Genomic DNA, 18,914 nt, shown 5'->3' with positions numbered 1-18,914 from the left:
GGGACATTAGTGAACCAGGTGGGTTTCTTCCCCCCCAAAAATTGGCAATGGATTCATGGTCTTCATTAGCCTCTTAAATCCATATTTTCTTTTATTGAATTCAAGTTCTACCATCTGCCATGGCAGGCTATGAACCTGGGTCCCCAGAACATACCAGGGTTTCTGGATTAACAGGCCATTGCCTCCCCCTAATGCTCTTGATATTGAGATGGGCTTCATTGGGCTTCTCACCTGATCCTGCCACAAATCTCACAACAGTTCACGTTGCTCCAACCCTGTAAGATCCCACCTATAGTTTCCGATAATTCATGTGCAGCTAGTTTCAAGATCAATCCAATTGAGTAATCATTAAATATGAATTTGTGTTGATTTATACTGATTGCCCTATGGAACTATGAAGTGTCAAATTGCTTTTACATCATTAACATGCTTTCAGAAGTAATGTTAAGTTTTTATAGTCCCCTTTCACTTAGTTTATGGATATAAACTTGTTTACCTTGAATGAGTTTAACTGATAGAAGCCACCACCTTCCAAATATTATATCTGGTGAGAGATGGCAACAGAGGAAACCTCTTTAATCCCAGGGACTAAAGCTACAGTTGCAACAACTGTGTTATATTTATAAGTGCAGACTCAAACTGCATACAATCCCCTTCCAAGTGAGTGCTGAGATTTTGCAAACTTGTGAACAACTAACTGGACCAGAAAGCAATGCTATACAAAATACATTAGGTTGAGGATTAAAAGTGTGAAAAGGGAATGATGATAATAATAATAATAATGGGAATGGCTATAAATATGAACTGTAATTTTAAATTAATAGTCAAAGCTCTGAGTTGTCACAGATAAGGATCCAGGATTTGTTGATGTGAGGGCCAAGGTGAGCCAATGTAATTTAATCCCCATTTTAAAAATCATGCATTCTGTCGCTAGAAGAAAATACATTCATTTTATTGTAACTATAGATAAACATCAATTGCAATGTAAAGCAATTTGGGAATCAGTAAAGAAGGAGTGGTTAGGGCAAAGGACTTTGCAGTCGAGTCTGAGCAATATAAAAATAAAGAGCCACAGTGCCACCTTACTGTTTGGAGGTGTAATTAAATGTTAAGTTTATGTAGTTATTTTCCATTGTATAAGTTGACATTTCTACATCTGGAATGGAAGACAATAACTCACAGAGTGGCAAAGTAGCATGTGGATGTCAAGTTTTGTAGACAGGAAGGGCATTTTAAAAAAAACATTTTTCATAGGTTTATGATTATGATCTGATAGAGCAGAAACAAAGTAATTTTAAAATATTTGTGCCTTTAGTGTTTTCACTTTGTGGGGAGTCTGCATCCCCATTCAGAATAAAATCTTATTTTTTCCAGTCTGTAAAAGGTATTATCATTATCAATAGTAAGGTAAAGTCACATTTATTCTAAAGCTGCTCTCTCATTGGAGAGAGACAACTGGTGGTGGGATAACCTGAGGGACACCACTCCTCAGATGAAGAGTGAAGTTGAAAAAGTGGGACCCTTGTGGTAACCTCATCCCACTTGGGAATAGAACCCATGCTGTCAGCATTATTCATGCATTGCAACCTATTCAGCAAACCAATTGAGCTAACTGATTCTAATCAATAGTGTAACTCCATACCTCCCATTACTTTCTTCCCTACTTGAAGATTCATAGTTCAGCTGCATTATGGCTATGCCAGTGCAAGTTTGCTCTGGGATCAATCCTGGATAGCAAGAGAGGTACACACACCTACACACCTTTCTGGCAGGCAGCTCTGACGACATTTTCTCTCACAAGTTGAAGGTAATATTTATTTTACTAGCTGACACCATATCTGAGATTGCAGCATAGCAGACCAGAATCTGAATCTGAGACCTTGCTGGTATTTACGGTTCTGTTCTACACTGTCAACTGCAATGTGCAAAACTATTTCAAGATTTCAAGAGGATATCCTGTTTACATCCTTCTATTACCATGCAGAAATGCCTGGCCTTTCTTAGATACGGGAGGTGATAGAACAACTAAGCTGCTCTCTTAATGGCTTCATTTGAGTTGGGAGACCAACATGTGATATGGCAATGTTTCCACTCCAGTAGAACTCTGACAAAATTCATTGTAAAGTTCTACACCTAGAATTCCCACAGGATTTTGCCAGTGAGAGATCAGAAGAGTGACCATAGTACACTATAAATGGAAAATAGCAAGTGCACATGTTATTTTTCCAAGACGTTTGTTATTCTGTGCTGTGTAGTAGAGGATATAATGAGCCATTTGGAACTTCTTCCCATAATGTTGTACTGCAATTTAATTATACTGCAAAATTACACCACTTGGTTTTGTACACTTGCAAATTGGAGTGGACTAATTTGACTACTTACATTTCATTTGAATGCAGGTTCAGACATAACAATAAGCTCTTGATCGGGCACGTTTGCCTTCAACTTCCACAGCACGAGTACAGAATGCATTGCAGTATCAACACCTTCTGGTCATCAGAGGCAGTGATACTCTCTTGGAATTGAGATTTCAACTTTGATGCAAACTAGTGGCTGTAGAGTATGTGTAAACTTTGTGTTCCAAAGCATTTAATATTAGGTTCCCATTTTGGTGACAGTCTGATGCTTTGCCAGTCAATGGCACACATTTAGCATTGCTGACCTATATGGACCTCTCCCAACACTAGGAAAGGTCCTAGTTATACCAGTAACATCTCCAGATAGAAACAGAAAGCACTGCAGAAACTCAGCAGGTGTGGCAGCATCTGTGAGGAGAGAAACAGAGTTAACTGGATGTAAGTTTGCCCACTGAACTGGAAGGTTCATTTTCAGACGTTTCGTCACCTAGAATGGTGACGAAACATCTGAAAATAATCTGTGCAGCTCAGCGAGCAAACTTACATCCAGAACCTCAACCTGAGCTACAAATCTTCTCAAAACTCGCAAACAGAGTTAATGTTTTGAGTCCAACCTGACTCTTCTTCAGAACTAAAAAGAAAGGGGTTTCCAAAGATTCAAAATGTTAACTCTGTTTTTCTCTCCATAGGTTCTGCCAGCTCTGCTGAGTTTCTCCAGTATTATGTGTTTTTATTTCTGCTTCCAGCATCTGTAGTATTCTGTTTTTATTTGGTAAAGTCTCCAGATTTGTTTGCACCCGTAACATTGAAGTAACATATGCAACATGATGATAAATTTGAGCATAACAGAAAAAGAACACATATAGCTGAATCATTCCCAATGAAAGACAGTCAATAATGTAGAACAATATAATCAGTGTTGTCATTTTGTAGTCTGTAATGGACAGTAATGGCACTGAGGGACATTGCTAAATTATATTAAGCCTACTTTTGCTTCTAATCCATTATCTTTGCTTCTGTTTTCATTCAATATTGAACTGTTATCCGTTTAGGTGAAGTCTTACACTGAAACTTAATTCTTACACTGCCATCAGCTTCGGGGAATTCCAGATTCCTCCAGCTTATCAATTTTTTATAATGCTGAACAGAAACCTATGAAAGTACAGCGGAAACTCCATTATCCACCAGAGGAAGTGGATTATGGAAATTGGTGAATAATTGACAGTCTTCAAATCTGACCCCCTAACTGTGCAGCAATACCCTAGGCACAGGAATGAAGACGGGCATGATACAATTACCAATAAATGTAGGTTGATTCAGTAACAAAAGGAGATGAAATACAAATAACAAAAGGGGCTGAGCAACCTGGTGATATTTCACACTGGGCTTCTGTTTTATGAAAATTCTAGCAGACAATTGCTATGAAAGGCTAATAGGACTGTGGATAATGAAGGTTCCACTGTAGTAAGCTTACTCAGATGTCACTAAAATGAACACTTTGAAATTTTAGACAAATATAAAAACACTTTACTTCTGATCTTCTGGCTGCTCGATGGGATAACTCGTTGGTGGACCAACAGAGTGGACGCGGTTGAAACAGGTTTGTGTCGCCGGTGCCCTAGAGGTTGAAACAATTTGAAAAAAACACAATCTGGGGTTGAGAAATGCAAATGGGTGCTGTAACACCAGCTCTTTGCCCCCAGGTAGCAAATCCAAACAACATCAGCAAATTAAACAATTACGCTGCTGACTTTGAATACGCCCAGAACTGGCACGCCTTCCTCAATCGTGGCATTGCACAAAAATGTTTCCACTGCAAATAATCAGATTTGAGCCGAAAATTATTTAGCTCTGACATTAGACTTCTGGTACCTCATTAAGATCACCATGTACAGGAAGCCCAAGTCACACAAAGGTGAAGCTGCCCAGCCTTTACATAGAAACAAGAGCTGAAACCTATCATTATATTCCAATAGCTTTTCACTCCATATTAAATACTGCAACAAATTAACTCAAAACAGTATGCTTACATCAGAGTATTGATAAGCTTTTTAAAAAGCTCATTCGCAGTATTTGTGCCTCAGTTAATTAAATCACTGCTGAAGCAAGTGAATCTAAATTAAATCTTTAGCTGGATGCTCTTCATCTGGTGAAGATAACTGACACACGTTGGATTGGAAATACTCAGTGTTTCAAGATTGAACATGAAAATATTTTAATATTTAATATTATTATACAGTAAGAGAATGTATAATTTTCTTGATTCTATCACAGATGAATCAATTGATATTATTATTGGATCAAACAATAATACATACATGGCCACACATACTTAGCCCATAAACAGTTTCTGTGTTAACTTCCCATATATTGCATGGTTTAACATGGCTTGCTCCTTAACACTGCATAACACTACAAAATTCCTGGACTAGCCTTGGATGCCACAAACTATCTCATTATGTTCCTCTAGCTATCCCCAATGGTTGTTCACTCATTCTCACTCTTCAGTGACTTATGTCATGTGTATTTTTTTCTTACCATGAGCTCCTTACAAAGGTATATAATGTTGCCAGTAAAATGTCTGCTTAACATCTTGCATTTGAATTCTGTAGTTTTTAATCTTATCAAAAGCACCTAACCAGATTATGGTTTTGTCAGCATTTTTCAAGCACTGAATTATCATATTTTTAATGCTCTGCCTGTCACTGGAAACCTGCAGCTAATGATAAATGGGCAGTGCTATAATATACAGGAACGGAATTGGATCAGGTATAGAACTCTCACGTTGCTTCCATTTTTACAAGAGAGAGAGTCATGTACTCAGCAATGTGGCAAGAATATGGGGAGAGAACCTTATGAAATTAATACACCACTGACTCCAACAACGCTCCATGGACAGATGATATTGAGCAAATGTTCTGTTATTGATTTATTAATTCTTTTCAAAACTAACTTTACCGTCCTCCTATCACTCACTTTCAGAGCCTACCCCTGTTCTGGACTTATTCTGTTCCTATAGTCTGTAAGGAATAGATTGCCTGAGCCACTTGTCACTGTTCCTTTTCTCCAGTGTTAGTGTTAATGAGCTGTCACTGCATGACTTGCTTTCATATGCTCATCATAGGCCCAGTAATGCTCTCCTTCACTTACCCTTGCTTTTACTCTTGTTCTGGTCTGACAGGTGCTCCGTTCTTGTCCGAGTAACTAGTTCCACATTGGAAGCTCCATAAACCTATGAGGATGCATGAGAGTGTTTTATTTTCAAAGAAAATCATTGAAGTACAATGAGCCACTGAGTACAATTTAGACATAGAGATCAATAATTGGTGAGTATAATTTCCATCAATTAAAATAAAGATGTTAATCAAATATGTTAATTTCTAAGCTTAAAGTTCATTATCTGTTGTTTGGTGATAGAAATCTTTGTATTGGGAGCACTAAATCATAAATTTTATTCCCTGTTGTTTGCAGAACATGATAGGACATTGTTCAATGGTTAGTACATTCCATTACCTTGGACTCATATCCATTTATTATCTCAGTCTTCTCACTTCTCCAACCCAGGATTCCAGATTTATTTCTGAGAAAAGAAAATTAGAAAAGACAGTAGTACTGAAGTCATATTCAACACTGTTGTCGAATGCCTCAAAAACCGATAGACTGCTCAGTGAAATATGTCAGTTCAAGTCATGTTATTTGAGGCAATTAAAATTGGCAAACATCAAGATCACTCCAAGCAAAGGTTGGGGAAGAAAATAGAATTATGAACTGGCTTTGCATTTAGCTGATAGTTTAATTTTTGTATCACGTCACATCTAATTAATAAAGTCAGGTACATTTTTAAACTTTAATCATTATTTGAGTGAATGAATTGAAACATCAAGTGCCATTTGACTAACACCCCCTGTTATTATATTCTTAAATTGTCAGCCAATGGATCGTGAACAGTTAGTAAGATGCTAAGTATCCTTCTAGGAGGCCGTGACAATAGAACCTTTAGGAAATTCAGGATTGATTGGATGAAGATAATAATGCTGTATTAATTGTTTGACTGTTTCAATGCAATTTTTAATCTGTGCAACACTTAGTTTAATTTGACCAATTTAGCCAAATAACCAGTAAGATGGCCAGTGTAGGGAATTGTGAAAAATTCACACTGATGCCATAGATATTGTTTTCTCCAGGCATATTGTTGTGGTTGATAACTGAACTGTACTATATCAAGTATTATTGCTGCGCTAAAATAGACATCTTCCCGTTCGCAAGCACTTTGGGGGTGGTTCAGTGGTTAGCACTGCTGCCACACAGCATCTGAGTTCGATTCCAGCCTTGGATGACTGTTTGCGTAGAGTTTGTACATTCTCCCCAGGTTTACCCCCACAGTCCAAAGATAGGTAGATTGGTCATGATGAAGTGCCCATGGTGTCCAGAGATGTACAGCTGAGGTGAACTGGCCATGGGAAATGCAGGGTTACTGGGATGGGGTGGGATGCTCTTCGGAGAAGTAGTGTGGACTCAATGGGTCAAATGGCCTGCTTCAACACTTGTAGTGATTTTATGTTCTTTGTCTTTACAGCAGGTGTTTACATGCTGTAGTTGGAACCCAAATTCAGTCCTCTGGCCTGATTTTAACTCTGGTAATTGAATGTATTTACAGTGAGTTCAAACCTTACCCACATTTATTTCTAGACGTCCAGTGTTTTCCACATTGTTCTTTGAAATTTGATAGATACAAAAACCATTTTGTTTTACTTTGCATGAACTGAATTGCCAAGGAATGCCATGAACTTGGCCTAGTAATTAACCTTCACCATCAACATTCTGTTTAAAGAGTTTGTAATTAAATATTCACATGATGTTGTAAATAGGGTGGTCATTGGCTGCAGATAGCTTGCCTGAGTTCAGTAGATTCCATTACGAAAGGAATTGGACCACTGGAATGGCCTTATGTAGTTGAGATCAGTTAACTCTGTACAGACTAGGGAAAGAACCTTGTCAAATAATATAAGATCTACAAATGCTGGAGATCTGGATCAAAAGCAGACATTGCTGGTGAAACTCAGCAGCTTTGGCAGCATCTGTGAGAAGTAAGAAGACTTAATGTTTTGAGTGACTTTTCATCAGAATATTTCTGAGTTTCTCCAGCAATTTTTGTTTCAAAAAACCTGTTGAATCTAGCTCTGTAAATTTACCCACTTGGCCTCAGAAGGTACCAAAAAATAACATTAGGGCTATGATTTTAGTGCAATTCTGACTGTTTCAATTTACAATGTGGAGGTGCCGGTGTTGGACTGGGGTGGACAAGGTTAAAAATCACACAACACCAGGTTAGAGTCCAACAGGTTTATTTGGCAGTAGGATTGTACGGGTTGCACACAATCTACAGGCAGTCAATCCATGTAGCATTTTATAAATTTCTAGTTGGAAATAGAACCAGTTGGGCTCAAGTTTGGGATACAGACAGATTCTAACCTCACACCTTTAATGCATTCTCTCAGCTGAGATGTCACCTTTTTAAATAAAACCTTAAGTTATCTCGAGAATGTGACATGAAAGAAGTTCTGGGATTTACGTATTAATGAACTGAAACCTGCAACCCATTCTAAAAGATGAAAGACTTAATAGCAATCTAGGTTTGTTCAATATACGATTTCAGTTGCATGATGCTGTGATCTTTTGCTATAAATTCTGTGTCTTTTGATCCTATTCCACAGTTACCTGATGAAGGAGCAGTGCTCCAAAAGCCAGTACTTCCAAATAAACCTGTTGGATTATAACCTGGTTTTGTGTGACTTTTAACTTGGTTTAATTTACATCTTTCTGGAAGGTCACATTGAAGTTGTCTACAGTTTATGCAGCTTGAAAAAAATGAAACCAGACATGGGAATACACAAAGAGACTATACTTCAGGCAACAGCCTTTGGACAGAGAGAGAAAAAACTGCATTCATAACAGCAGAACTAGAAGGAATGCTCTCTTTCTATCTCTCTCAGCCTTTCAAAAACACAGTGATCAGGTATAAAACAATATATCGAAAATAAGTGCATTTTTGTTTAATACTCAAATAAAATACGCATTGAAGAATGTCTGTTCAGTCAAAAATATCAACATGCTAACACGACTGAATTAGATGACTGATTAAATTACTTTATACAGCACTATAGGAATGCTGACAGTAAATATGACAAAAATATGTGCGATAAACCTGATAGTTCAATTGTCGTCCTCTGTGTGGTTATTGTACAGAATTGGAAGTGGTAGTAACTAACAAGGATTGATGTGTACAAAAACGCTCATTGCAGAAATGTCTGCTTTAGAAGGGATTAGTTTGGAAATTAAGAAACTTACACCATTTAAGCAGAGGCTGGAAAATGGAACATTGTAATTCATTTGTAAGTAAATGACCATGTGATTAAATTCACCATTACACATCACTCTCGAAAACTTCACAGTCCACTATATTTTGTGCCACATGAGTTAGCCACTAGGTTGGCCATCAGCTGCTAATTTAATAAACATTTGTTGAATTGCTGACACTGGGAAGATAAGAAAGTGTATACCACAGGCCAAATGATACAACAAAGCAAAATGCCTGTGAGATCAAGACTTGGCTCTTTTAGCTTTCCGTCGTGCTTGAGGCAACTGGGAAAGAAGTGAAGAGGGTCAAGAGGGAGGCTGGGAAAGAGGTTGTACACATGTAATTTGTGTTCCTGCAAACTTTGAAGAAAGAAAGAAAATAAGCAATAGAGAGTTAGAATAGAGTCTGAGAGGAAAATGATGAGGCACAAAGCTGCAGCTGACAAGTTAGAATATAAACCTTATATTCTATATAGGTAAGAACATAAACAAAATCAAAAAGTCAAGTATGGATTGAGGAATGACAAAATGAGTTCAAGAGATGTCAGTGAACCAAGGAAATCAGTTAAAAGATAAAAGGAACAGTGCAAAGGTCTTGCAGGGAGTCAGTAGCCGGAAGCTTCTGTGAAGCAGCAATCACAGTCAGTTTACTGGTCTGCTTCTACTTCACTCTACTCCTTGGTGCTCCTTTGTATTTCTGGCCAAGACTTTGAATCATGATCTATTTGGCAAAGTACACACGAAAGAAGCGCTTTAGGAAAGTGGCCTTGGAGGAAGACACCTCAGATGCCGCCTGAACTGCTGTGCTTTTCCAGCACCACTCGACTCCAGAATCTGGTTTCCAGCATCTGCAGTCATTGTTTTTACTTTGGAGGAAGACAGACCACGCGCCTTTTGGTTTGGAGCACTAGCTACTGTAAGTTTCAATATTCAGTGTAAATGCTAGTGAATAGGTGAAAGAGTGGGTGAGTCGATGAATGGGTGAGCAGGCAGGGTGGGAGTTGGACACGGCAACAGGTGGTACGGTGGCAGGTAGGTGAGGTGCTAGGTTGGTAAGCTGGTAGAGTCAGGGTTTGGTGAGGAGGCTGATTGGTAGTGTGGGTATTTGATATGTGAGGTGAAAGGATGGTAAGGTGGTTGAGTAGGTGAGTGCATCAGGGTTAAAGGGTGGTAATTGCAAGGTAGGGGAGGTTGGCCCAGGTCACGGAGGATAATCGGATTATGGGGCCTAGTCAGACCAGGCGGGTAGTCAGATTTGGGTGGGACAGGTCTGGAATAGAAGTGCGGAGGGTTTGTAATCAGACATTGTGGTGCTATTTTTTATTTATTCATAGGAAGTGGGCCCCTCAAAGATCAGCAAGGCGGCCTTTGTGTGGAGCCACAGAAAATGGGGCAGATACTAAATGAGTATTTTGCATCAGTATTTACTGTGGAAAAGGATATGGAAGATATCGACTGTAGGGAAATAGATGGTGACATCTTGCAAAATGTCCAGATTACAGAGGAGGAAGGGCTGGATATCTTGAAACAGGTAAAGGTGGATAAATCCCCAGGACCTGATCAGGTGTACCCGAGAACTCTGTGGGAAGCTAGAGAAGTGATTGCTGGGCCTCTTGCTGATATACTTGTATCATCTATAGTCACAGGTGAGGTGCTGGAAGACTGGAGGTTGGAAAATATGGTGCCACTGTTTAAGAAGGGTGGTAAGGACAAGCCAAGGAACTATAGACCAGTGAACCTGACCTCGGTGGTAGGCAAGTTGATTAGATTACTTACTTACTGTGTGGAAACAGGCCCTTCGGCCCAACAAGTCCACACCGACCCTTCGAAGAGCAACCCACCCAGACCCATTCCCGTACATTTACCCCTTGACCTAACACTACGGGCAATTTAGCACAGCCAATTCACCTAACCTGCACATCTTTGGACTGTGGGAGGAAATCAGAGCACCCGGAGGAAACCCACGCAGACACGGGGAGAATGTGGAAACTCCACACAGACAGTTGCCCGAGGCGGAAATTGAACCCGGATCTCTGGTGCTGTGAGGTAGCAGTGCTAACCACTGTGCCACCGTGCCACCCTGTGTTGGAGGGAATCCTGAGGGACAGGATGTACATGTATTTGGAAAGGCAAGAACTGATTAGGGATAGTCAACATGGCTTTGTGCGTGGGAAATCATGTCTCACAAACTTGATTGAGTTTTTTAAAGAAGTTACAAAGATTTCTATGTCAAAATTTCAGATCCAAAGCATTTCTACTTCAACTACATTGAATTCAATCCAAAGTTCTGAACCTGTGTCCTGGAAGCACAAATATTCTGACAGGGATCCTTGTCCAATAACTCTGACCAACTGGCCATGTTTCCCAATATCCTTTGGTATTGAATAGCTGAAGTGATGTTTGATCACATTCTTATTACACACCTTCGGACCTTGAAGTGCAGATTCATAGCTCCTTGAAAGTGGAGTCACAGGTAGATAGAATAGTGAAGGCAGCATTTGGTATACTTTCCTTTATTGATCAGAGTATTGAGTACAGGAGTTGGGAGGTCATGTCGCGGCTGTACAGGACATTGGTTAGGCCACTTTTGGAATATTGTATGCAATTCTGGTCTCCTTCCTATTGGAAGGATATTATGAAACTTGAAAGGGTTCAGCAAAAATTTACAAGGATGTTGCCAGGGTTGGAGGATTTGAGCTGTAGGGAGAGGTTGAATAGGCTGGGTCTGTTTTCTCTTGAGCGTCAGAGGCTGAGGGTGACCTCATAGAGGTTTATAAAGTCATGAGGGGCATGAATAGGGTAAGTATACAAAGTCTTTTCCCTGGGGTCGGGGAGTCCAGAACTAGAGGGCATAGGTTTAGGGTGAGGGGGAAAGATATAAAAGCGACCTAAGGGTCAACATTTTCACACAGAGGGAGGAACATGTATGGAATGAGCTGCCAGAGGAAGTGGTGGAGGCTTGTACGATTGCACCATTTAAAAGACATCTGGATGGGTATATGAATAGGAAGGGTTTGGAAGGATATGGGCCGGGTGCTGGCAGGTGGGACTAGATTGGGTTGGGATATCTGGTCGGCATGGACGAGTTGGACCGAAGGGTCTGTTTTTGTGCTGCACATCTCTATGACTCTATGACTAAAAGAGTCACAGAGGTATACAGTATGGAAACAGGCCCTTCGGCCCTTGCTCATGCTGCCCAGTTTTCAAAATGATACTACTCCCATTTGCCTGCATTTGGCCCCTATCCCTGCATAGCTATCCATCCCATTCATAAATGACAAAATTGTACAGTCGGTTCTGCTATAACGCAGTAGTTCCGTTCTCATATAACCCCGTGTTATAAGAAAATGGTGTAATAGCAGCAGCATTTAAACTAATGGGGCCCAAACTGCGTTATAACCAATACATGCTTTAAAAGTTCATGCTTTAGAAACAGTGTCCCCAATTCATCAATTGTGTTATAGTGAATTCACATTAACAAAACCCGCATTATACCAGAACGACCTGTACTCACTTCCAGCACTACTTTTTGCAGTCCATTCCAGACACTCACCACCCTCTGACAACTGTATGAAAAAGTTGTCCCTTTCTTGTACCTCTCCCCTCTCACCTTAAACCTATGACCTTTACTTTTATACTCCCCTACCATGGGGAAAAGCGATCGGCTATCTACCTAATCAATGCCTCTCATGATTTTATAGACCTATATAAGGTTACCCCTTAGTCTCTTACTGCCCAATACCTATATGGATGGAAGCAGCAATTGTTACCTTTCGAAAGAGATGTTCTTGGTATCTAGTTGGGTGGTGACGATGGGGGTAGTGAGACGACTTGCCACCTGTTCCTCTGAGGGCTGCACGGCAGCCAGCAGCATGTCCCGGTCATAATTAGCCAGCGACAGAGTTTCTGAGTAAACCATCTGTCGATCATGGTCAATCTCCATTACAACTGCGCAGTTGTCTGAAAGAAACACCGCAATTACAGAACGTTAACAATACCATCCAAAGATTCACACTTCAAAGACAATGCAGCAGATCTCATTTGTGCATCGAGGGCAGAAAAGTCAAAGGTTCACTGAAAATGAATTGTTTTCTGAAATTGCAACAATGTGGAAATGGCCCGGTTCAGAAAACAATAAAGAGAATGAATGAAGGAGACAGTGGTAATGTCAGTGGACTAGTTGGCAAGGGGTTACACTAACGCAGTAGAGGCATGGGTTCATAGCCCACCACACCAGCTTGTAGAAATAGTTAATGAAATCTGAAATTGAAATTTGTTTTCAGTAATAATGCCAATGAATCTATCATTGACTGTTGTAGAAACCCATCCAGTTCACTAATATCTTTTAGGGAAAGATATCTGCCATCCTTACCTGGCCTGGCCTATGTAACTCCAGATCCACAGCAGTCTGATTGATTCTTAGCTGCCCTGTGAAATAACCTTGCAAGCTGTTTGATTCAAGGTCATTTAAGTATGAGTAATAAATAATAGTCATGTCAGCAATGTCCACATAAAGAAACCAATAAACCTTCAAGAAGATGTTTTTACTATGGTGTTCAGTATTACTTCATCATAACTTGATAGTCTACAGCAGAATGAATGCATGTTTATAATTTTAAACAATATTTAAAGCACCCTTCTGGTTATTGTACAGTTGATGCATGACTAGCAAACATACACAAAAACACACAAATAAAAGCAAAATAGGTCTGTGTCACAAGGTGTGTCACAAGGATCAGTGTTGGGTCCATTGCTTTTCGTCATTTATATTAATGATTTGGATGTGAACATAGGAGGTATGGTGAGTAAGTTTGCAGATGACACCAAAATTGGAAGGTGTAGTGGACAGCGAAGAAGGTTACCTCAGAGCACAATGGGATCTTGATCAGATGGGCCAATGGACTGAGAAGTGGCAGATGGAGTTTAATTTAGATAAATGTGAGGTGCTGCATTTTGGAAAGGCAAATCAGAGCAGGAGTTATACATGTAGTAAGGTAAGATCCTGGGGAGAGTTGCTGAACAAAGAGACCTTTGTACAGATTCATAGTTCCTTGAAACTGGAGTCGCAGGTAAATAGGATAGTGAACAAGGCGTTTGGTATGCATTCCCTTATTGGTCAGAGCACTGAGTACATGTTGCGGCTGTACAGGACATTGGTTAGGCCACTTTTGGAATATTGTGTGCAACTCTGGTCTCCCTCCTATTGGAAGGATGTTGTGGAACTTGAAAAGATTCAGAAAAGATTTAGCAGAGTGTTACTAGAATTGGAGGATTTGGAGACTGAATATGCTGGGGCTATTTTCCCTGGACATTGGAGGCTGAGGGGTGACCTTATCAAGGTTTATCAAATCATGAGGGCATGGATAGGGTAAATAGGTCTTTTCCCTGGGGTGGAGGAGTCCAGACATGGAGGGCATAGGTTTAGTGTGAGAGGGGAAAGATCTAAAAGGGGGCTAAGGGGTAAACTTTTCACGCAGAGGATGGTGCATGTATGGAATGAGCTGCCAGAGGAAGTGGTACAATTACAACATTTAAAAGGCATCTGGATGGGTATATGAATAGAAAGGGTTTGGAGAGATATGGGCCAAGTGCTGGCAAATGGGACTAGATTAGGTTGGGATATCTGGTCGGCATAGACAGGTTAACCGAAGGGTCTGTTTCTGTGCTGTACATCTCTGTGGCTGTATGACTGCAGGGGCCAGAAATTTGAAATAAAAATAGGAAATGCAGGAGGAACTCAGCAGATCTGGCAGAAGTCCGAACTTCTGAAGACAGTCATACTGGACTTGAAACATTAACTCTGTTTCTCTCTCTATGGATGCTACCAGGCCTGCTGTATTTCTCTAACACATTCAGTTTTTATTTAAAGAACATAGAAACATACAACTTAAGAGCCATTTGACTCCTCAAGCCTGCCATGCCATTCAATTAGATCATAGCTGATCTGATTGTAAACTCATTACTATATTCCCACCCACCTCTGATAACCTTTTATCTCTTGCTTATCCAGAATCTACCTACCTCTTACTTAACCATATTTAAAGACTCTGCTTCCACCACATTTTGAGGGAGACAATTCCAAAAGACTCACCATCTTCTGTGAGAAAAGAAAATCTCCCCCTTTGTCATTTCAATAGCTCCCCTCACCCTTTTGTTAAAAGTGACCCCCAATCTATATATCCTATCATAAGAGAAAACATCCTGACAACGTGCACCCTTTCAAGCTCCCTCAGGATAGTTTATGTTTTAATGAAACATAGTCATGGTGTCCTCTAAAATGTAATGTCCCATTACAGACGGAGAACAAAATCTAGGCTGAAATCTGCATGATAAGAGCGCTGTAATTCTGAATTCAACATTAAATCAACAACCCTATTTGGCTCAGGCACATTAAAGATTGCCTGGCACTATTCACCAAACAGTAAGGAATACCTAGTGCCCTGGCCAAGAGTACTGTTTCTGAAACCTTGCTGTGTGTATATCAGCCCACACCTTACCCATATTTACAACATGACCATGTGTCAAAAATATTTAATTGGCTTTAAAGGACTATGGGTGTATTGGTCTTGAAAGATGCTGCGTAATTGCACATCTCTCTGCAGCACCTGGGAAATGGGCACAAGATCTGTGACTACATTCCTGGCAGTTTAATTAGCACACCAGATTGTAACATGCCACTGTGCATAATAATCTCATCCTTGCCCATATAATGCCATTATATCTGATGGAGCAACGGTCAATTGTCTTAGTGCTTGGCAATTAATTGCAGCAATAAACATTTAATGGGTTGGCAAGTTAGTGAAGGATGCATCTACATTCCCTTCTGCTCTGTAAGAAGCCAATTGATTTTTCTATTGCTGAGGGCACTGTAGTGTAGCTTTGACCCTCAGTTCAAAACCCACTGTTATTATTTTCTTTCTATTGTACTTTGTTGTCTTTTTTTTGTTTCGCACATAGTTCTTGGTGTGATGCTGCCTTTCAGTCACCTTTTATTTCTTTTAAATTCAACTTTAGGCAGGTGCCCGCTGTTTGCATTTTCTACAAGGGCTCAGTACTTTGCCAATGCAATCCTAATTGGAAACAAAAGTCATCCAGCAGGCACACTGCACAAGGAAGCTAATTTATAATATCAGCATTTTAGTCTCTGTATGCTGCAATCATGAGGTGAAGACTGTGAAACCATGTTTCGAACTTAAGCTTTGACCTTAACATATTGCTGGGCTCTGTCATTCAATCTGTTCTGCAAAAAGGATGTAAAGAGTGAATTAAAAGTTCAATTACTGGCGGCCTAGTGGTGGTCTGGTCTTGCCTTCAAATTTCCTGATGACTTGAATCTTTGACTACTAACACTTTAATGATCTGGATTACTTACAACACCATACATCAGCCTAACAAAGCCCATTCGTTTATCCACACATACATATAATCAAACACCCAATAAACAAAACACATCGCAGCATGGGTGAATAAATTCAATTACTGCGAGCCCACATTTCAATTGAAGTGACAAAAAGTTAAAAGCATTCTGTTTTAATCAATGATTGTTCTATCAATGCATTGTCTATTTAATTAATTACTCAATAATCAAGGGTTTTAATAATAAAGCTGATTCACCCAAGTTTAGTACCTGGAAACTGCAGCTCTAGGCTTCATACTGCATTAGTTAATCTCCAATTGATTCAAAGATGATAAAATTGAATTGTACAGGCTATTTGGCAAATCAAACAGAAGGGTGAAGATTCATCCAGATGATGTGTATCTCAGAAATACTTCATACATGACCAGACACAAAGCTGAACACAAAAGATGATAGGACTGCAATTCTTGTCTTTGCTATTTTCTGGGAAACTAAATTGATAAAAGATTATGACCCAAATTTAACAACAAGGGGGACAGAGAGTACTGTAATAGTATCAAAGAATATCTACAGTATGGAGGGAGGCCACTTGGCCTGTCATGTCTGCACTGACCCTCCAAAAATCATCCCACCCAACCTCAGACCCCCTACCCTATTCCTATAACCCCACGTTTTCCATGGCTAATCCATTTAGCCCACACATCCTTATAGACAATTTTAGCATGGCTAATCCATCTAACCTGCAGGGAGTCTGTTTGGTCTGTGGTCTTAAAGCAGTGTGTATAATCTGCTTGATATTGGTGCTTTCAATTACAATGGTGGAATGGTGCGAGTTGGACGTGATTGCATGCGATAGTGATGAATGACCTCACTGTTGTCTGTCTTTCTTTCTTTTTATACACACACCCACACACTCACACATTCACACACCCACACACTCACAAACTCACACACCCACACAGACACACACAGAGACACAGACAGACAGACTGACACACAGACCAACACACAGAGACAGACACACACACTCACATATACACACAGACAGACACACACTCACACACAGACACACACACATACTCTCTGACATGCATACATACACACACAGACACCACACAGACACACAGACACACACAGACAGATACACTCTCTCACACACTCTGACACACACACGGACAGACACACACACACATGCGCGCACACACACATACAGACACACACACCTCTCACACACATAGATACAGACACAGACACACGCACACTTACACACTCTCTCACACACACACACACACACTCTCTCACACACACATGACGGACACGGACACGGACACGGACACAGACACTGTCTCACACATTCTCTCAGACACACAGAGACAAACACAGAAACACTCACACACTCTCTCAGAAACAGACACACACAGAGACAGACACACTCTCTCATACACTCACACACACTCTCTCTCACATACACACAGACACACACACAGTCTCTCTCTCTCACAGACACACAGGCAGACATACACACTCTCACAGACACACAGGCACACACTCTCTCCTACAGACACAGACAGACACACACACACAGACTCACACACATTCATACACACTTTCTCACCCACACAATGGTGGTCCACAGGAAAGAAGGTAGTTAATCAGAAACAGTTCCTACATGCTTATAATCAAACTGTGATTGCTGGTTAAAGTACACACATAAGACAATATGCCAAGGCCAGTAACAATGGGCTTAGCGGTGACGTTTCTCTCTTCCCTGACACTCTCAGTAGTTAAAAGACAATTTTTAAAATGCCCTACTCACTTAGGATTGAGGTCTGAGTGGTGTCACTGGATCGAGGCTAATCAGGACTTTCAGGAACAGAGGGAGAAATTATTTCTACATTTGAACATTTCTCTTGCTTTATTTTGTACTGAGCCATGATAATAGCAGCAGATGTAAGAATAAGCTCAAGTAATATTAATTGTCTTAGTCCATGCTTTTGTTTACTAAAATCCTATGTTTTTCATGATCATTATAAACTACAACTGCAGAAAAATAATCTTTTGAGGGTAAATTAAAGAGATAATCTACCTGGCTCTGGAATTTTCAAACTGTGCCAGCTAGGAGATGAAGCAGCTGTTCTGTACATTCCCCTTTAGGTTGACTAGTTCCTTGACAGCACATAATACAATGACAACTCCGTTTCAGGCTTATTATTGTACCTGACATAGAATGACAACAACTTACCAAGAAACCAAATAGATTGCGTCTGTGCCATTGTATCACTATTAAAACTGAATTTTAAAAATAAAATTCCAATTTTCTGCCCTAAGCACACTAACCCATTCTGGGCTACAGTTCTGTACTGATTATAAGCAGGGCCAGATGGATCTCATTGACTACGTAATCCTTGATTGGGGCTGTTAACCTGGGCTAATCAGGGAACCCTGGCTGACAGATAAAAACAGGAGGCTCAGATGGTCTCCTCAGACTAGGGACTGGCTTTGAGCTGGCTGGTTACAGCCCAAGTACCGTGCACATGTAAATAAAGGGTGACTTGGTGATGGGATACTAGTCTCTGTGCCATTGTTTCAAATTCAATAAAATATTAGGCAGTGGCCACTGAACCAGAATGAATTGGAAGAAACTCCAATTGAGAGTTCAAGTGATGGGTCCACCTTCCTTAATTACTGCCGCAGTGAGGATGATGGTTGCACTGATAAAGGGGGGGGGAACATTGTTGCAAATGGATGCCATCTCAGTTGCCTCTTTAAACACTTTATTCTTTGGTTGGTTTCCCTTCTACACAGTCTAAGAGCCAACAACAGGTATCTAACAGTGAGAGAGT

At 40.2% G+C, this 18,914-nt stretch overlaps 1 protein-coding gene across 4 annotated transcripts in view; it reads right to left on the bottom strand.

Annotated features, from left to right (window-relative positions):
* ankrd13b (ankyrin repeat domain 13B) overlaps positions 1-18,914 on the bottom strand; it is a 391,612-nt gene that overhangs the window by 61,806 nt on the left and 310,892 nt on the right. For 2 of the 4 annotated variants that reach the window (XM_087977332.1, XM_087977333.1), the window contains exons 6-10: positions 12,485-12,674; positions 5,871-5,937; positions 5,508-5,589; positions 3,889-3,975; positions 497-544 (exon numbers count right to left, since the gene is read on the bottom strand). In XM_087977332.1, coding sequence (XP_087833458.1) covers positions 497-544; positions 3,889-3,975; positions 5,508-5,589; positions 5,871-5,937; positions 12,485-12,674 — 474 coding nt within the window. The remainder of the gene's footprint in view (positions 1-496; positions 545-3,888; positions 3,976-5,507; positions 5,590-5,870; positions 5,938-12,484; positions 12,675-18,914) is intronic. The other 2 variants (XM_087977334.1, XM_087977335.1) reach the window with 2 other exon arrangements.

Source organism: Chiloscyllium plagiosum, unplaced genomic scaffold, assembly GCF_037043375.1.
Source record: "Chiloscyllium plagiosum isolate Xiang-an unplaced genomic scaffold, Cpla_swu_hap1 HiC_scaffold_31, whole genome shotgun sequence".
Lineage (NCBI taxonomy): Eukaryota > Metazoa > Chordata > Chondrichthyes > Orectolobiformes > Hemiscylliidae > Chiloscyllium > Chiloscyllium plagiosum.
Note: the sequence above shows the minus strand (reverse complement) of the source record. Positions and strands in the feature narration are given on the sequence as shown.